General features: G+C 39.4%; 1 protein-coding gene across 1 annotated transcript; it reads left to right on the top strand.

The window, feature by feature from the left end:
* The first annotated feature begins 1904 nt into the window (after nucleotides 1–1904).
* gnrhr4 (gonadotropin releasing hormone receptor 4) lies at nucleotides 1905–14212 on the top strand. Its single transcript, XM_084933368.1, has 4 exons — nucleotides 1905–2057; nucleotides 4134–4671; nucleotides 10290–10494; nucleotides 13221–14212. Exons 1-4 carry the CDS (start codon nucleotides 1984–1986, stop codon nucleotides 13682–13684), a joined length of 1281 nt encoding a protein of 426 aa, XP_084789494.1. The 5' UTR covers nucleotides 1905–1983; the 3' UTR covers nucleotides 13685–14212.
* The last annotated feature ends 4617 nt before the right edge of the window (nucleotides 14213–18829 follow it).

Raw genomic sequence — 18829 nt, forward strand, 5'->3', positions numbered from 1 at the left:
GGTAATGTCCTTCACACTTCCACTCCTCAGTCTATCTCTCTCCCCTCAGTGTTTGTAGGCAGGAGGCTAAATGGATCTGCGGCTTTGAGGGAAGCGTTAATTCACCAACAAAACAGACTCTAAACCCACAGAGAGAAGTGAACATTCATTCCAGCCAGACTGTGATTACCCACGTGAGTTGTCACATCACGGTGGGTAATTTGCTAAATAAGAAGGTAACAGTGTGGCGACTTAAATCAAAGCCCATTAGCCTTTCTACCATTGAGTTGGCCTTTGTTTCTATAGTTGACACTTCCATGTCTTTATCTTGAGATGTGAATTATTCAATTCAATTTTATTTATATAGCGCCAAATCACAACAACAGTCGCCTCAAGGCGTTTTATGTTGTACAATTATTCAGGCAATAATTTAATTAACATAAAAGAGTATCACAGTTTAGGGACGATAAATCCTTGTGGTTTTTATTTCAGTAAAACAAATGCTGTAGAATTTTGATACAAAATGACACTATCACCGATTACTTTGTATTTACTGATTATATTAGAGTGAATACACCGTCTCCGGCTGCTGTGGTCGCTTTTGATGATTGACCTACTTACTAGACGCATCATAAAAGGAGCCCACCTTGACCTTTATGAAGGGACTATGGATTTGTGCTCAAATGTAAACCCTAAAGTAACACGCTGCAGTATATTAGTATGAAGAACACAGACAGCTGTTTTCTTAATTCCACATTTGACCTTACTTTACACAGTAGACAATTCCCTTTTTAAAATCATAATTATCATCTGATTTATTTATTTATTTTTTTTGGTAGGGCAAAACATTATCTATTAAGCTTCACTGCCAACACTTTGTCAAAAAGATCTCCTTATTCTCCATAAATATCATCCAAGGCCACCTTTTACTAGACTGAGCACAAGAGATACACTTCATTTCCACATTCTGATTACTTTGTTCCCACATTTTAATTAATTTATTCCCAGATTTTGATTAATTTTCGGTTAAAAGGTCAGTGTATAAACAGAGAGCCAACACCACACATCAGTTTTCATCCTCCCTGAAGCCACGGTGAGAACTGTAAGGGAGCAAAACTCCTCTCAATAACAGATGAGCTGCCCTAACATTGTGATATGTGCATCATTAACACAGAAAGTGCATTATTAACAAGAATTTGAGACAGGATAGATAGATAGATAGATAGATAGATAGATAGATAGATAGATAGATAGATAGATAGATAGATAGATAGATAGATAGATAGATAGATAGATAGATAGATAGATAGATAGCAAAAGCATGGTGCAGGGACTACAAAAGCAGTAAATGTAAATGTTCCCGGGAGACTGATCTAGTGCTGTCAGTTGCAATGATAAACTCCAGCCAGAGGAAGCCTGCAAGACAACACAAACAGACAGAAGAAGAAAAGCACACACAGGAGGCCCGGCCCAAGCAGCAGGGTCACGGTTACGGCTGCAAATATATAAGTTCGTACATTTGATACTGACACTTGAAAATAGTATTGTGATGAGCTGAAATGTAATTTACAATAATCAATCTGACCCGCAACGTAACAGGAGGGTTAAAGGAGGATGTTTGCCTTTTTTAATTTAACAAAATTGCCTTCCCCTCCAATTTAGCAGCAACAAAGAAAACGTCAAACTTCAAACATGAAAGCGCTTTAAAATTTCACCGAATTCAACCACCAGTAAAGGTATTTGTTATGGTCCCAGTTTGATGGGAAGTAAAATGCTTCTCTGCAGCTCCAAGCAAACATCAAAAACATGTTATGATGAAGTTTCTCCAGTGAAAATAAAGCTGGGTAAAGGAGGCTGACTCTCCTCAGCAGCATCCCCCCTCCCCCCTCACAGCTTGCCGAATAATTCGTCTGTCTTCCTCCAGATCTAACATTAGCAGCGGCACAGGTTCGTGAATGGTTAACCCGAGTGACGGCGTTGGTTGTCATTTTGCACAGCGCACGAATGAAGCGGTCTGAAGCAACAGCTGCAGTGACTGCAGTAACACGCTCTCTTTTAGCGATCACTGGTAACGGCGGGTAAGTCGTTTATATCTGGGTCATAAACTGGTTTAATTCCGATTTGTTCCCCCCTGACTTTCTTTATCTTTGGAATAACGTCAGGAGGATGGGAAGGTATGAAACAGCGAGAAATTAAAGGATGAGACTAGAAGTTTAGGAAATGTTTACATCTCGGTTATTTTATTTGTTATTTTTTTGCATTTTCTTTACCTCTTTTTGAATTATTTTGTATGTTCTTCTATATCCTCTGTATTCTTTGTGTGTATTCTTTCCATTTTTTTTTAAAAATTAATAGTTTGCGCACAGCAGGCCATTCGGCAATATAATTAAAGCTGGACATACATTCTTCGGTAGAAAATGCCACATACAGGGAGTGCAGAATTATTAGGCAAGTTGTATTTTTGAGGAATAATTTTATTATTGAACAACAACCATGTTCTCAATGAACCCAAAAACTCATTAATATCAAAGCTGAATGTTTTTGGAAGTAGTTTTTAGTTTGTTTTTAGTTTTAGCTATTTTAGGGGGATATCTGTGTGTGCAGGTGACTATTACTGTGCATAATTATTAGGCAACTTAACAAAAAACAAATATATACCCATTTCAATTATTTATTTTTACCAGTGAAACCAATATAACATCTCCACATTCACAAATATACATTTCTGACATTCAAAAACAAAACAAAAACAAATCAGCGACCAATATAGCCACCTTTCTTTGCAAGGACACTCAAAAGCCTGCCATCCATGGATTCTGTCAGTGTTTTGATCTGTTCACCATCAACATTGCGTGCAGCAGCACCCACAGCCTCCCAGACACTGTTCAGAGAGGTGTACTGTTTTCTCTCCTTGTAAATCTCACATTTGATGATGGACCACAGGTTCTCAATGGGGTCCAGATCAGGTGAACAAGGTGGCCATGTCATTAGTTTTTCTTCTTTTATACCCTTTCTTGCCAGCCACGCTGTGGAGTACTTGGACGCGTGTGATGGAGCATTGTCCTGCATGAAAATCATGTTTTTCTTGAAGGATGCAGACTTCTTCCTGTACCACTGCTTGAAGAAGGTGTCTTCCAGAAACTGGCAGTAGGACTGGGAGTTGAGCTTGACTCCATCCTCAACCCGAAAAGGCCCCACAAGCTCATCTTTGATGATACCAGCCCAAACCAGTACTCCACCTCCACCTTGCTGGCGTCTGAGTCGGACTGGAGCTCTCTGCCCTTTACCAATCCAGCCACGGGCCCATCCATCTGGCCCATCAAGACTCACTCTCATTTCATCAGTCAATAAAACCTTAGAAAAATCAGTCTTGAGATATTTCTTGGCCCAGTCTTGACGTTTCAGCTTGTGTGTCTTGTTCAGTGGTGGTCGTCTTTCAGCCTTTCTTACCATGGCCATGTCTCTGAGTATTGCACACCTTGTGCTTGTGGGCACTCCAGTGATGTTGCAGCTCTGAAATATGGCCAAACTGGTGACAAGTGGCATGTTGGCAGCTGCACGCTTGACTTTTCTCAGTTCATGGGCAGTTATTTTGCGCCTTGGTTTTTCCACACGCTTCTTGCGACCCTGTTGACTATTTTGAATGAAACGCTTGATTGTTCGATGATCACGCTTCAGAAGCTTTGCAATTTTGAGACTGCTGCATCCCTCTGCAAGATATCTCACTATTTTTGACTTTTCTGAGCCTGTCAAGTCCTTCTTTTGACCCATTTTGCCAAAGGAAAGGAAGTTGCCTAATAATTATGCACACCTGATATAGGGTGTTGATGTCATTAGACCACACCCCTTCTGATTACAGAGATGCACATCACCTAATATGCTTAATTGGTAGTAGGCTTTCGAGCCTATACAGCTTGGAGTAAGACAACATGCATGAAGAGGATGATGTGGACAAAATACTCATTTGCCTAATAATTCTGCACTCCCTGTATGCATAAGGCACAACACCTTTTGCATTTATTATCAGGTTGAATGAAGATTTTTTTTTATTTTCCCCTTTCAGACTTGCAGTTCCGCGCTGGAGATGTTGGAGGAGAAGAGATACACATTCTAACTTTTCTTTTCTTCTCTTTTAATCTTGTTTTTGGGTGCAGTCAGTCCGATCTCCGTCAGGCTATGTACCACCAGCTGACGGATCAAACAGTGAATGGCAGCTGTCAGGGACCCACCTCAGCGTGCAATAAGAGTGCAGATGGAGACGCGCTCGAGCTTCCCACTTTCTCCACAGCAGCCAAAGTCAGAGTCATCATCACCTTCGCTCTGTGCGCGGTGTCAGCTGTGTGCAACTTGGCCGTGCTGTGGGCTGCCAGCAGTGGCGGCAGGCGCAAGTCACACGTCCGGATCCTCATCATGAACCTCACGGTGGCCGACCTGCTGGTGACTTTCATCGTGATGCCGGTGGACGCGGTGTGGAACATCACGGTGCAGTGGCAGGCGGGGGACGTCGCCTGCAGGCTGCTGATGTTCATGAAGCTGGTGGCGATGTACTCCTGCGCTTTTGTGACAGTGGTCATTAGTTTGGATAGACAGTCCGCCATCCTCAATCCGCTGGGAATCAGTGAGGCCAAAAGGAAGAGCAAAGTCATGTTGGCTGTGGCCTGGACCATGAGTGTCATCCTTTCACTCCCTCAGGTAAAAGAGGACATGGTGTTGCTACCCTGTGAGTTTGCAATTTAATGAGGGAAAAAAAGTGAATTAATTTTTATTTAAATTGGTAACCCATAATTCTAGCTTTGATCGTAAAATTTGAAAATACCACGTGGTTAAACTAAATATAAGCACATGAAAACACTTTTGAGTTTAAATATAAATTTCATTAATTTCTAGACTAAATAAACTAAATAAATGTTTTAAAAAATATATTCCACATTTGATCTCTCATATATTTTAGTATGAGAAAAAGAATTTTAATAATAAATCTCAGTTTTTCTATGTGGAAAAAGCTCTAGTTGCTCATTGGCCAGACTGACGTCTAAGTTTAAAACAGAATTGTTTTGTTAATTGACAGAAATTGTCCCTTTTTTCAGAAACAAATTGTTTATCTCTTAGTTATTTACTTTGGTGTAGTGTGAAGGGCTATGGTGCAGGTCTTTATCATTGGGAAAAGCTAAAAAATGTAATGTGTTTCATGATTTTTTAATATGTGAAAAAACAGCTCACATTTTCCAATGCTGTCCAGCAGGCCAGACTGGTAACTTTGTAAGACTGATGAAGCCCCCCCGGCCTTATGCGTTTACCCTTCAGTTAGCGCTGGGGACCTTCATCAGGTTGCCTGCAGGAACTTAAGAACATCATAACATAACTTGTTATACACAGTGTTCATGTGACTAAATTGTATGCAATTTGCACACTTTTCAGCCGTTTGCACACTTTTCAGTGTGCTTATCACAAACCAGTGTGGCAGAGGTGCTCACACATGGGACCTACTTGAAGTTCAGTGTCTTGCCCAAGGGCACTTTGACACAGAGAGACAAAGTTCCATTTAACAGACTTTTTAGACTTCATTTAATTTGTAGAGTGAGATTAGACAGGATGGTATTGGACTGGTTCTTATATAGTGCTTCTCTACTCTATTTGAGCACTCCAAGCTCAAGTAGCATCAGGTCAAAAGTGGATGGTAAATGGCCTGTATTTGTATAACGCTTTTACTAGTCCCCCAAAGCGCTTTACACATCCAGTGATCCACCCATTCACACACTGGTGGTGGCAAGCTACGGTTGTAGCCACAGCTGCCCTGGGGCAGACTGACAGAAGCAAGGCTGCCATATCGCGCCATCTGCCCTTCTGGCCAACACCAGTAGGCGGTAGGTGAAGTGTCTTGCCCAAGGACACAACGACCGAGACTGTCCGAGCCGGGGCTTGAACCGGCAACCTTCCAATTACAAGGCGAACTCCCAACTCTTGAGCCACAAGAAAGAACATGGAGCTGTTCTTTCTCGTGGCTGTTCCTTTACTCTTTGACCTCAGTAAACACTTTTCAGATGATTTTATGGTGTCAGCTGTTGGCCACAGGTCATACTGAATAAAGAATAAAGTCATTTTTGTACATTTGTAAATTATCGAGATTCTAAGTGTCAGGAAAGAGGATTCTCTCTGTTCACGTCTGATATCACCAAGATGGTGATATTGAACACACTCAGTTTGAAACTTCAAATTGGGATCCTACTGACCAAATGACCAAATCAAATGGTGACTACATCCTTCTTTTAAACAGTCTGTGGCTATAGGAGCAAAAACCAGATTAAGAAATTCACTGGCCACAGGATTTTTTGCTGACAGCCTGTCCAGCGTGTACAGGGTTCAGGTACTCCGGTATATTTATCTTTAATGTTACACACCATATACTGCAGGAAAATTATTTGCAAGTTGTCTTTTTGTAATATTTCTTTCCCTTTTTGTGTTGCTTCTTTTATTTACTGTTTTTTTCTATCTATAAATCTTAATTGAAACATACATTAACTGAATATAAGTTTCTTAAAACAGCTCATATAAAACAAAATGCTAAAAGGTTGTAACACACTTGAAACTTTTGTGTCAAAGAATAAATCATTTCCACCAAAATTACAAATTCTTCTGCCACTGTTTAAACTCAAGTGGTAAAATAAAAATAAAGATTTTTGTCAGAATGACAGACAATCCTGAATGCTTATTATACCAGAATAATTTCTTTTGAGCATCTCAATGCTTTTTTGTAGCCAACTGAATGAATGCTCTTCATATGTCCATTTCAAAAGGACAAGACTTTACATTCTACTTCAAAAAGAAAAAAAGACCACTTAAAGTTCTTAGGGGAAAATGTGTCCTTCGAGGATCATACAATGGAGGAAACTACAGTTACAACAGCAAAAAACAAAAAAACATTTAAAACTGCTCAGAACAAAACATGTAAACTAGCAGCATCAAAAATCAGATACCGCAGGAGGTAAACATGAGTCTTCTAAGGACAGAGGTACTGTGCTGTGAATCACTGGCTATCTTGTGGCTCCTTTGGGCCACAGATTCTTATTAACCTCCCCTCTAATGCTCTCTCTTGCATTGTAACAGGAAGATCCAGCAGGAATGCCGCATCAATCCTCTGCACTCTTCTGCATATTCCTATATATTCTGTTGTCTACTCCTCGATTCACTGCCAGACATTTTCATTCCTCTCTCTGTTTCTTAGGTGGACTTTTTCAGCCATAAAATGCAAATTTGTCCATATATGCTGTTTATTGTAAAACTATTGTACTCAGGCTTTACAAATGTTGTGCTCCAATTAGAGATCTACATATGTGGGCAGGACAAATATTGATGATTAGATAGTTAGATGGACCAGATTCTAAAAACTTTGCCTGGTCAGATGAGTCTCAATTTCCACCCCAACATGTGTAAACAGCATGAAACCACGGATCCATCTTGTCTTGAACTGTATCAATAGTTTAGAGTCCTGGTGGTGGTGTAATAGTGTGGGGGATATCTTTTTCTTATTGGCACACTTTCAGCCCTGCTTGATTTTCTTTTCTGACCATGCCCATCCCTTTATGATCGCAGTGTACCCATTTTCCAGTGACTATTTCCAGAAGGATAAAACGCAATGACATGAAGCTCAAATCATTTCAAATTGCTTTCTTGAACATGAAAATGAGTTCACTGTTATCAAATGGCCAAAGTTACCGGACCTGAATCTAATAGAGCGCCTTTGGAATGTGGTGAAATGGGAGATTCATATCGACATAGCTGCAGTAACTGCGTGATGCTATCATGTCAGTATGGACCAGAATCTCTGAGGAATGTTTCCAGCATCTTGTTTAATTATGCATTATGGCAGTTCTGAAGGCAAAAAGGGCAGTCCAACCCAGTACTAGCAAGGTATACCTTAACAAACTGGCTGGTGAGTGTATGTTACACACAAAGATATTTATGTTGCAAGTGCAATGTATTTTTTTCAGTGACTTATTACACAGAATATATTTCAGCAAATAACTTAAATCTCTCAGTTTTCTTCCCTCAAATTTGTTCTCTGTACACATAATGCACAACACTGAGTAACCAAAGTCCATGACCTCTCAAAACCTCTTCCACTGAAAACCAAGAAAAGAGAAAAAAAACCTCCCTTGATTATTTCAAACTCTTCACAGATCAAAAGAGAACAGGCTCATGCAAATGTTAATGCAGTCGTGCATGCTCGAGTCCCACGATTTCATCAGAAAACAATCAGAACAAGATTAAACCCAGAACACTTTATGGATGCATGAATTATACTAAAATTTATAGATGGTATGCAGGGTGTGTATATCTTCACTTTTTTCCCCAGCTTTGTATCAAAAGAGCAGTTTGATCTTTAGTTACCAGAGGTGAAATGATAATTTCTCTGCTGGATAAGGTCACACTAACAAATCTCCCAATGCCTCATACTGAAAGTCAGCATCTAAACTAATATACTGTACATATACCCCAATGCTAGGAGGTGATATAAAAGGACGGTTTGTTATATGCATATACTGTATTACAGATAAGGTTGCACTTCATTCAGCAATTTAAGCTTGAAAACCAGAGAGACTGCTGGTTAAACATTTTTACTGGATGTTCCACTGAAATTCTGCCAACGGCATTTTATTTCTCCCCTTACCAATTTGTTGAAGCGATGTCTACGTCGCTTTAAAACATCAATAGCAATGACATCGCCTTCAGCCTCATACTGTTATATTATGAGCACATTCTCTCTCAAAAGTTAATACCCTGCTCCACTTTTGCTCTGAAAAATGTCAGGAGCTCTCTCACCAGTATAAATGTTGGGTGAGGAGCGGGGAGGTTCTTCCACGTAGCCTTTGAGAGCCAAACTGGAAGTGAAAGTGTGGAAGGGAGCCAGATGGTAGCTCTTCTAGTACAGGTGGGAATCTTACTGGGGTCCCACATTGATAAACATTCATCAGAAACATGACTTTATACACTTTTCCATGAAAAGTGTAGAAATTCGATTGGGCTCATTCATGGTATGTACGATTTTTAATAACAAAAGTGTCTTTCTCACACATGCCTATTCATACCTGGGAAGAAAATGCATGCATTTACCAATTTACAACACATTTCTCATTTATGTGAGAGCCGCCAACAAACTCCAGTTTATGTTTTAGCAAAATTGCCAGGAGCAATTCTGCTGCTGTTTGTTTCTTTTCTCTTCCCACAGACACTTAGATACTCAAATCCAAACTAAATGCTTGAGCCCCGAGGTTTGACTTTCCCTAGAAACACTGTGACTGTCTATTTGTGTATCTTCATAAACACATAATAAAGCAGATTTGAAAATTAGAAGCATTCAGATTGTGAAACATATAATTGTTTTTTAATTTTTTAACGTAAAAACAGCAACATATTATGAGTTCAGATTTGGAACTAAGCTTTCCAAACAGAATGCAAATATTTATTTTTAAGTTGATATAGGACAACAACAAATATTAAATTCTGAAGCTGAAAAGTGTTTTTGTTCTTCAGAAAACAAGTCCTAATTTTGTTTTCCAGCAACATGTTTTTCTAAAAGGTTGGTTCGAGGGCATCAAAATCTCACTGACTTCTGTCATTAGTGGATAACCCTCTACCACCTGAGCCACAGCAGCACTCAAGTAATTGCAATGCAGCCCAGCAGCAAAAGCAGCGCGTTCGATTACTTGGTGCTTTACTTTCATCAGGTCTTATTCACAGATTTTCAGACAATTATTGACGATGTCCAACTGCCTTAAAATGTGTCAGAATGAACATTTCGCTTGCTGGCTGTGGATTCACTATCGATTAGAGGATCTGTAAAGACAGTGAGACAGACAAAAATGATTTTAACAGACAAAAAAAAGAAGAAATTGTGCTTATTCACAATTATCCCTCAGATGTTTTTACAGTAACTATGGCAGAGACTGTAATGCCCAGACCACCTCCATGCAGAGATTTGAATTTCTAAAGCATTTCCAGACTGTTGAAGGGTTTTAAAGACAACCAGTATCCTTTGCTAACTTCAGCAAAGTGTCAATCCCAGGATGAAAGACGAGGCCTTAACCAAGCATTTTCAGACCCAAGCATTTGATCAGAAAACACCTTCAAGTGTTATTCTAGTGCGCATGCAAGCATATGGTAAAATATCACTGTGTTCAGTTTTACTTTCTTATTAGATTAACTGATCACTAAATATTCATGATCCACTTACATCATGCTTGACTACAGGATAGATCACGAGGATGCAGTGCCGTCGCTCAGTAGAACTTTTCTCCTCTTTTTTTATCCAGATGTTTATATTTCGCAATGTGACCATCACGGTGCCAGAGAAGTTCACCCAGTGCACCACCCATGGCAGTTTTGTCCAACGCTGGCAGGAGACCCTTTACAACATGTTCACGTTTGTGTGCCTCTTCCTTCTACCTTTGGCCATCATGATCTTCTGCTACACACGAATCCTCATTGAGATATCCAGCCGCATGGCTCGGAATAACTGTGAGTGTTTATTTTTATTTTTTTCAAAGGCTTCAAAAAACAGTCGTGAAAAAGAAAGTAGACATGAATTATTCAGTCATTTTTTAGCAGCAGTAGCCTAAGTAATAACTTTTCTGTACGATTTTCTCTCACATTATTGTGGAGGAACTTTAGCCCACTCTTCTGTAAGTATGAAATGTTGCTTCCGGTCATTCAGGTTTTGTAGGCATTTGTTTATACAAAGTTCTCTTAAGGTCCCGCCACAGCATTTCACTCAGGTTGAGGAATACGAATGTTTCACGCACAAATCCAAAATGTATTTTTATACCTGAATTTGTTCATATTTTAGGAACAAATTCAGAAGTCCCTTCGACCATGCATAAGAACAAATGACAGCATGGTTAAATAGGCCTACTAATAATAACAATAATAATTAAAATTATTATTATGCTTTTTTGGTCATTGTTTACAGTTGTAAAAACCACCTTGAGCCACAAAATGCTCAGAATTACAAAAAAAGGTATATAAAGAAAATAACATACTGCTGCTAAGGGAAAGCACAGCCACCCTTTGAAAAAAGCTTATTTCCGCCGCTTGTATCGGTTAGTACCCAAACCTCATGACCATAGGTGATGTTGGAGATCTGTCATCTCCACAACAGACCTGTGCAGCAGCATCACTGCAGTCGTGGCCCTAATCCGTCTGTGAGTTCAAACTTGTTCCATTATCTCTTATATCACCTTATGTTAAATGTTCTTATTAGTCATTTAAAATAGCTTCTATTATTATCATATGTCGTCACTTACAGTATAATTTCTTGGTACCGAAAATGGATTCTTGAGAATGAGGATTTATTTTATTCATTGCAGTGAGTTTCTCATGTGGAGCTGACAGATTAGGCTTACTGGTCCTTGTCCTCCACCTTGTCCTTTTCTACTTTTTCTTGTACTCTGTTAGTATTTTTCATACCAACTTTAATTCCAAATATTTTTTTGCTTGAGGCACAGTAAATGTCTCAGAGGAAATCATATTGAGTACTCCTGTTATTTTAGTTTCAGTCTTGCTTTTTTATTTATATTTTCGTCACTCCATGGAAACACAAAACTACGCTTCTTCTGGCTTCTTTCTTGCACCTCAGACTCTATTATTCAATTTTCTACATTCAGACTTTCTACTCATTTCATGCCTTAGAGGTTGTTACGTTCCCCTAAAAGGGTCCAGGCGATGAGGGAAAGTAACAAAAGGTGTCCGGGTCAGAAAAAGGAGACAGAGGCAAAATGGTTAAATTAAAAAGTTTTATTAATAACTTTCATTTAATAACTCAACTAAAAGAGACGGACAAGCCATTTAAAGAAACAAAAAAAACCCCTCAAGCGTCGGTCAGTAAACTGAAAAGCAAGTCAAAAAAGGGTTAGTAACCAAACACACTCCTCTCCACCAAGCAGGAGTAAACAATCACAAAATAAAACAACCTCACTAGCTGAAAACACGCAAACACATAGCTCACTAGCTGCAACCACTTACATGGCACTCTGCCACCAGAGCTCACCTTTCTCTGCCCTTAAATACCTTTAATTGCTGATGTAAGTCAGCTGTACAAAAGAAAAAGGTGGCAGTAAGGCAGGAGAGATGCCCACACAGGCAACTTCAGGAGGAGGCCCTAATAGGGCCATAACACCCCGTCCCATAAATACAAACCCGTGGTTTGTCAAATTGTTCTACCTGTTGCAATAACCAAAACAACAACCAATCAAGTCCGTAATTGTTGCATCACCAAATTGTAGGCTTTCCACCTACCAAACCCCATAGCAACGGTTATTGCCTGCAGAAGCTGCCAACCCCATCTCAATGGGTTCAAAACATTGACTGAGGCTTCTCTCTTACAACATCTTGACTGATTTTTCTGCTTCACCTCAAGGTTAAAATATTTAATTATATAGAGAAACAGGTACTGAGCAGTGGCGATTGCGCAAAGCTGCTGGTTCTGAATGATTCTGATCTTCTAACATACGCATAGTGGTGGGAACAAAATATGCCCGCTTCATAAATTCGACAGTAATTTTGCGTTCCAACAGATTTTTTATGTAGATTTCCATGAGAATATTAGTAATTGAGTGCCAAAGTCCTGTTGCATGTTTGGCTCAATGTTTTCAAGGTTCCACAGGTGCTGTGCCAGCAAAACCAGCCCAAATCCTCCCCTGTCCACCACCACTAACAGCTGGTATGAGGTGTTTTTGCTGATTGTGTTTTGTTTTCTCCAAATGTGGCACTGTGAATCACGGCCAAACATTTCCACTTTTGGCTCCAAGTCTTGTGGTTTGTTCACATTGCAAACTTAAGCTGTGCTGCCATGTTGTTCTCAGTGAGCAGAGGCTTTCTCTTGGCAGTCCTTCCAAAAAGGGATCATATTCATCATAACGTAACATGCTAACTGAGACCTGTAGAGTCTTTAGATGTAGCTCTTGAGCTGCTGTACAGTCGACCTTGCGGTGACTTTGATGATATGTCCACCGCTGGGAAGATTTTGCATCATGTGAATAGAAATCTTAATGCTCCAGACCAAAACCTCTACCAATTTTTTTTCTTTAACAGAGGTGCTTACACTTATATGATGACTTAATCAAGTGAATCATTCCTATGGATTGCAGTAAGGGTGCATAGAGTGCTGTGAACAGGCTTTTCTTCACATGAATGTATATTTTCAGGGAGACATGGAGTAACGAACATGGTGCTTTCTTTTCTTCCAGTCCTGTCAAGAGATGTTCATCTACGCCGATCCCACAATAACATCCCTAAAGCTCGGATGAGAACTCTTAAAATGAGTATTGTCATTGTGACGTCATTCATCATCTGCTGGACCCCGTACTATCTGCTTGGATTGTGGTATTGGTTGTTCCCTGAAAAAATGGAAAAGACAGTTTCGCATTCACTGACTCATATGCTGTTTATTTTTGGCCTTTTCAATGCCTGTCTAGATCCCATCACCTACGGTCTGTTTACCATTCATTTTCACAAGGGTATGAGGAGATGCCGTCAAAGTTCAAACGCACGGACTGAATTAGAAAACAACACTCGCCTTGTACAAATGAGTCGGCTGTCCTCTTGCAGGCAGATTGCCTCAGATGTTCACAGTGCAAGCACAGAGGTGGTAAGAGAAAGCAACATCATGAAGCATGTCTCAAACCCAGACATGTCAATCAGCAAGATATGATGGCTTAAATAATTCCATAAATGAATGTGTCTCACCGATATAATTGATATTGTATTATAGCTTACCTTGAGTTTAATAATCCTGTGGTTTCTCATGCTTAATACATCGAATGCCTCTTATATGATCTGAAAGAGCACTGCCACATTGGCTGAGGGTGACTCAGTACAGACAGATTGTATTAAATGTGAGCCTGTGCAGCATGTTGTTGATACTGACTGCATGTCCAAAGTCAGTTCTGTGTTTAATGTGCTGCACCAAAATCTGACTCGAGTGAAGGCTCTAAAAAACATCTTTGAGGAGAGCCATTTGGATATTTCACTTTAGTATTAGTGTAATCTGTGTTGCTTTCTGTGACTGAGGCTAAAGAAAATATCTGGATTTTGAAGCTTTGTATTAAAATGTTATCAGTAAATCAGACATCACATAAACTTTTGCTCCCTCAAAATAGTGGTCATTAGTAAATGTTTGCATGGTGCTGCTTCTGTTCTGCAAGATGTTGTAATGTGAATGTATTTATGTGTTTATTTATTGAATAAAAACTTCAGCTTTTTGCTTTGTTAATTCACAAACAGTAAGAGATTTCCCACCAATTTAATGTACATCTGTCATCAAAATAGAGCAATGCAGTGCATCTGATTAAAAATAACAATAATAATAATACAAATCCAGTTGTTGTAATCTTACATTTTCTACTGATTAACTTCTGTTTAGATTTAAGAATGAATTCATACAGTCAGTTAAACCTTATGATATAAATCTGTGTATTTAGGAATTTCAACAGCTTTGATGCAAATGAAAGACACAAAAGGTGCAACAGAGAGGAAACAACAGGTTAACTATAAACAACAACAGAAGATTTTGCAGGTGGTCACAGATCATTGCTCTTTTTTTATCCCCCACTCGTCAAAGATATTTCTCTCTCAGATCATCAATGCCCGACTGGCAGGCTGGTCATGCTGTATGATGTTGCAGGCAGCGAGCTTGGTTATGGTGTCTCCAGGATGTCACGTGTGTCTCAGTGATGAACTTGCTCTCATCTATGCAGAGAATATTGCAAGTACACAGGTACAAATTTGAGAAACACTGGGAAACATCAACTGATGACAGATTGAATCAGGCTGTTTTGCAATAATTGGAGTCCTTGTCAGGGTAAGCCAGTTTTCTTTGAAAATCCAAGAATTTCTTTAATGAGATAATACGCACGTAAAATAACATTTAATGGCAGCAGTGAATGAGACTTGGCTCCAGTCACGGTCTCTCTTTGTTTAATTGGGTATTTAGTCAGATTTAACATTCCCGTAACTGTAAGCTGATCTCTTCTTCTGTGTTCACTGCCAAAATAGCAAAAATTGCTCATAAGCCATTTAAAGATTAAAACAAGTCGCGCTAGTTCACATTTTCATCATTCATCATCAGCTAATCTCTTGTGTGACTTTATTGTGGTCATAATTAAAGCGCTTAACCTGGAAAAGTTGCTTGACAGTCCCTGCAGATACATGGATAAGCAGTGCTTTTTAACATTTTTTTTTTTATCAGATTATACCCAACATTTTGCACTACCCAAAGCTCTGCTTTTTATTGGGATACACAGAGCTGTACTTCATAATGTTTCATCAGTGATCTTTTTTTTTTTCATTGTTAATGCTGATAAATTAAGTCTTATGCTGTTTTAATATCAGAAAGCAAGGCAAGCTTTCTGAACCTGTATACTGCCAATATGACAAGTGGCATTCAGAGTGAAATACTCATTAGTGACCTGCAGGAAAAATGCTATGCTAGAGCGGATGATAAGGTCATTAATTCTGGCAGATCAGCCTAAATGGCATTTTTACTGCTAAGTGATATGAAACCTAGCAGGAGATGGTTGGCTTGACTTTTGACTTTTTCATTAAGTATATTTTATTTAAAGCCTGTTTTTGCTTCCTTTATACCCCAGCTCTCTCCCATCTAAATGACATCATGTCTGGTTCTTAAAAAAAGATGCTTTTAAATTCCAAACCTCAGGCTGGAACATGATATTTTCACAGTCCAACAGTTAATCTTACTCTAGCTACATCCATTTCTTATTTACAGCCCATGGTAAAATATAGTCTTTATTAATTTTTTTTTTTTTTTAAATTCATATGTATTAGTTTTTTTCAAGTACACTAATAATAATAAAAAATACAAACAATATTGAGTCTTACAAAATGTCTCAGTCCAGTAAAACAAACAAAAGTAGTGCACAGCTGGAAGCTTATGTGTCTGCTGCAGTTGCTTGATGTACTCAATTTAGTACACCCATTCAAGTGTGTTGTTTATGCAGATCATGTAGCAGCAGCTCAGTGCATTTAGGCATGAAGACATGGTCAAGATGAACTGCAAAGCTCTAATAACCAGTTGTTACAACAGAAGTATGCAGAAGAGCATATGTCAAACCTTGTAAAGGTGGACTACACCTGCAGAACACCATGCCAGGTGCAACTCCTGTAAGCTAACGACAGGAAACTGAGGCTACAGTTCGCATGGGCACTTCAAAACTATATAGAAGACTGAAAAATGTTCCCTGGTCTGGCAAGTCTAATTTCTGTCAAACAGTAGGGTCAGAATTTGGAGTAAATAACATGAAAGCATGTCTTGTACTAATGCTTCAGGCTGCTACTGCTGTTGACCATGTTCATCCCATGGCCACAGTGTACAGATCTTTTGATGTCTGCTTCCAGCAGGATAATGCATCACATCACTAAGTTCAGATAATCTCAAACTGGTTTCTTGAACGTTATACTAATAAAGATAATAATAAGCTGCTATAACTCTTTGGGATTTTATTTTAAAGGTCACCAGGTGACACTAACTGGCAATATCTGAACCACCTATCTATTAAAGAGAACCCCACCAGTGAAAAATTTTATTATTGTAAGGGGTGTGGGAGAAAAGTGAGACTAACAACCCAGAGCACCAATGTGGTGAGACTGCTTCTTATTAAGTCATTAGGGTGTTATGAAACCAGGCTGGTCTTTTTGCTTTCTTCCTCTTCTTTGCTCTCACGTGGAGCTGGAAAAGTAGCTCTTCCAGCTACTCATCCACATCCAGTCCAGGTCCATTCCTGCAAAAGAGAAATTGTGTTTTTACCTACTTGAAAACGTGCCTGCCCATCCACTCCCCTCCATCTCTTTATGTCCTAGGAAAATATGACTGGTTGCTCCCTCCACTGTCAGCCTCACCTGCATTTCCAAGTAATAATCCAATTTTTTTTTTTTACAAATTTCTCCTGCACTGTATTGCACTAGCATGAAAGTTTAACCCACTTCTCCTGTCTGACAGAAGTCTTCTCCTGTTCTGTGAACTGAAGCTCTCCTGTGGTTGTTTAATCCTGAGCTCTTGCTAAATAAACCTTTTAAAACTGTGTCAGGTCGTCGAGTCCACCACTCTAATTACCTTAATTGGTTATGACAGAGTGTCATGATTAAACTTTGTGAATAACTGGATGACTAAACTTTGATTCAAACAACGTTATTCAGTTCATCATTCGCTGGACTCACAAAATCAAAGACAAAAGCAGCAACTGAAGGAAGTTAGTTGAAAAAATTTGGTTAAAAGAAAGGCGAGCAGAGCACAACTCCAGGTTAAGAACGATTAAGCCATCAGCCGTTGGTAATGACAGTCACATGTGACACTATCTAAAAGTCATGTAACACAAATCAACACAAAATATGCATACAATATATGGTAAAATGGTAAATGGCCTGTATTTGTATAGTGCTTTACTAGTCCCTAGGACCCCAAAGCGCTTTACACATTCAGTCATCCACCCATTCACACACACATTCACACACTGGGGATGGCAAGCTACATTGTAGCCACAGCTGCCCTGGGGCGCACTGACAGAGGCGAGGCTGCCAGACACTGGCGCCACCGGGCCCTCTGACCACCACCAGTAGGCAACAGGTGAAGTGTCTTGCCCAAGGACACAACGACTGAGACTGATAAATATATATATGAAATACATCTATAAACAAACACAACTGTTTCCATATTGCACTAGCCCCAATGGTAAAATGTGGTTGTAAACATGTAAACATGAGACTGTGTTGTAACATTGTAACATTTTACATGAAAGTTATATTGGATCTGACTGTTTCTGAGATGACTTGGTCTGTGCGGTTCATCAATTGAGGGGAGAGGATAGCTGACTATCCACTGGGCGTTATATAACCCTATATCACCCCGTGGAGCTCTTTCTTCTGTGCTGTTTTGCAGCTGGAGAACCATACACAGAAACAGTAGGCCAGGATGCTCTCTACCGTGCAGCGATTTAAAGGACACTATTAGCTTCACAGGGATGTTATTCTCTCTGAGAACCTTTAGAAAGCAGAATCTCTTTTAGGTTTTTCTCACTACATCATCAGTTTGCTTGGTCAGGTCCTCCCTGATGATGACTTCCAGTAAGCATTAGTCTGAGATCCTCTCTACACAGAGCCTGTTGATGGTGAGTGGCAGGATGTCATTTGCCTTCTTCCTAAAATCCACGATAAGTTCCCTATAAGCTCCTTGGTCTTTGCATTGTTCAGGAGAAATTTGTTGTTATTACACCAGCAGATCCATCTCATCTCTGTAGGTGGATTCATCCCCCCAGAAATGAGCGCCACCACTAAGGTATCATCCACACACTTAACAAAGGTGTTACTATAGTGGGCAGGAATAAAATTGTGTGTGAAGTGCGTGTAGAGCGGGCAACTCAGGGGTTAAAGCTTTGCAACACATACATTAAGCAGTAACACTTTACAATAACTACACGTGATTAAGCGTTAGTACACTATAAATCATCCTAAGTGAGGACCATGTATACCATAGAAAGCATTCATAAAATGAATTGAAAGGTCCTTGAGACTCAAACTCGAGTCTTTGCTACGTTCAAATCAGAAAACAGACAAAGCACAAAGGGATACAGAACATACAAATTTTTATTGCATGATGCAACAAAATCCACCACAGGTTTGGAGAATAATGAAATATTAAGTTGGACCAGAATCTGAGTTTTCTTGGGGGTTTAAGAGAGAAAGACACGCACAGGAGTGGAGCTTGAGTACTTTACCTTAAATAAACTGAAGTGTCTCTATTTAAAATAAAACATGAATGAGGTATAGTGACGCAATGGGGACTATT

This window comes from Perissodus microlepis, chromosome 7 (assembly GCF_051167445.1).
Source record: "Perissodus microlepis isolate ML-2025 ecotype Zambia chromosome 7, ASM5116744v1, whole genome shotgun sequence".
In the NCBI taxonomy this organism is placed as follows: domain Eukaryota; kingdom Metazoa; phylum Chordata; class Actinopteri; order Cichliformes; family Cichlidae; genus Perissodus; species Perissodus microlepis.

What these genes read in the sequence shown, in the direction of transcription:
- gnrhr4 (XM_084933368.1), top strand. Translation starts at nt 1,984, where the DNA reads ATGAAGCGGTCTGAAGCAACAGCTGCAGTGACTGCAGTAACACGCTCT. An exon ending in TCATCCTTTCACTCCCTCAG is followed by an intron (nt 4,672 to 10,289) that starts GTAAAAGAGGAC and finishes TTTTTTATCCAG; the next exon opens with ATGTTTATATTTCGCAATGT. An exon ending in CCGCATGGCTCGGAATAACT is followed by an intron (nt 10,495 to 13,220) that starts GTGAGTGTTTAT and finishes CTTTTCTTCCAG; the next exon opens with TCCTGTCAAGAGATGTTCAT.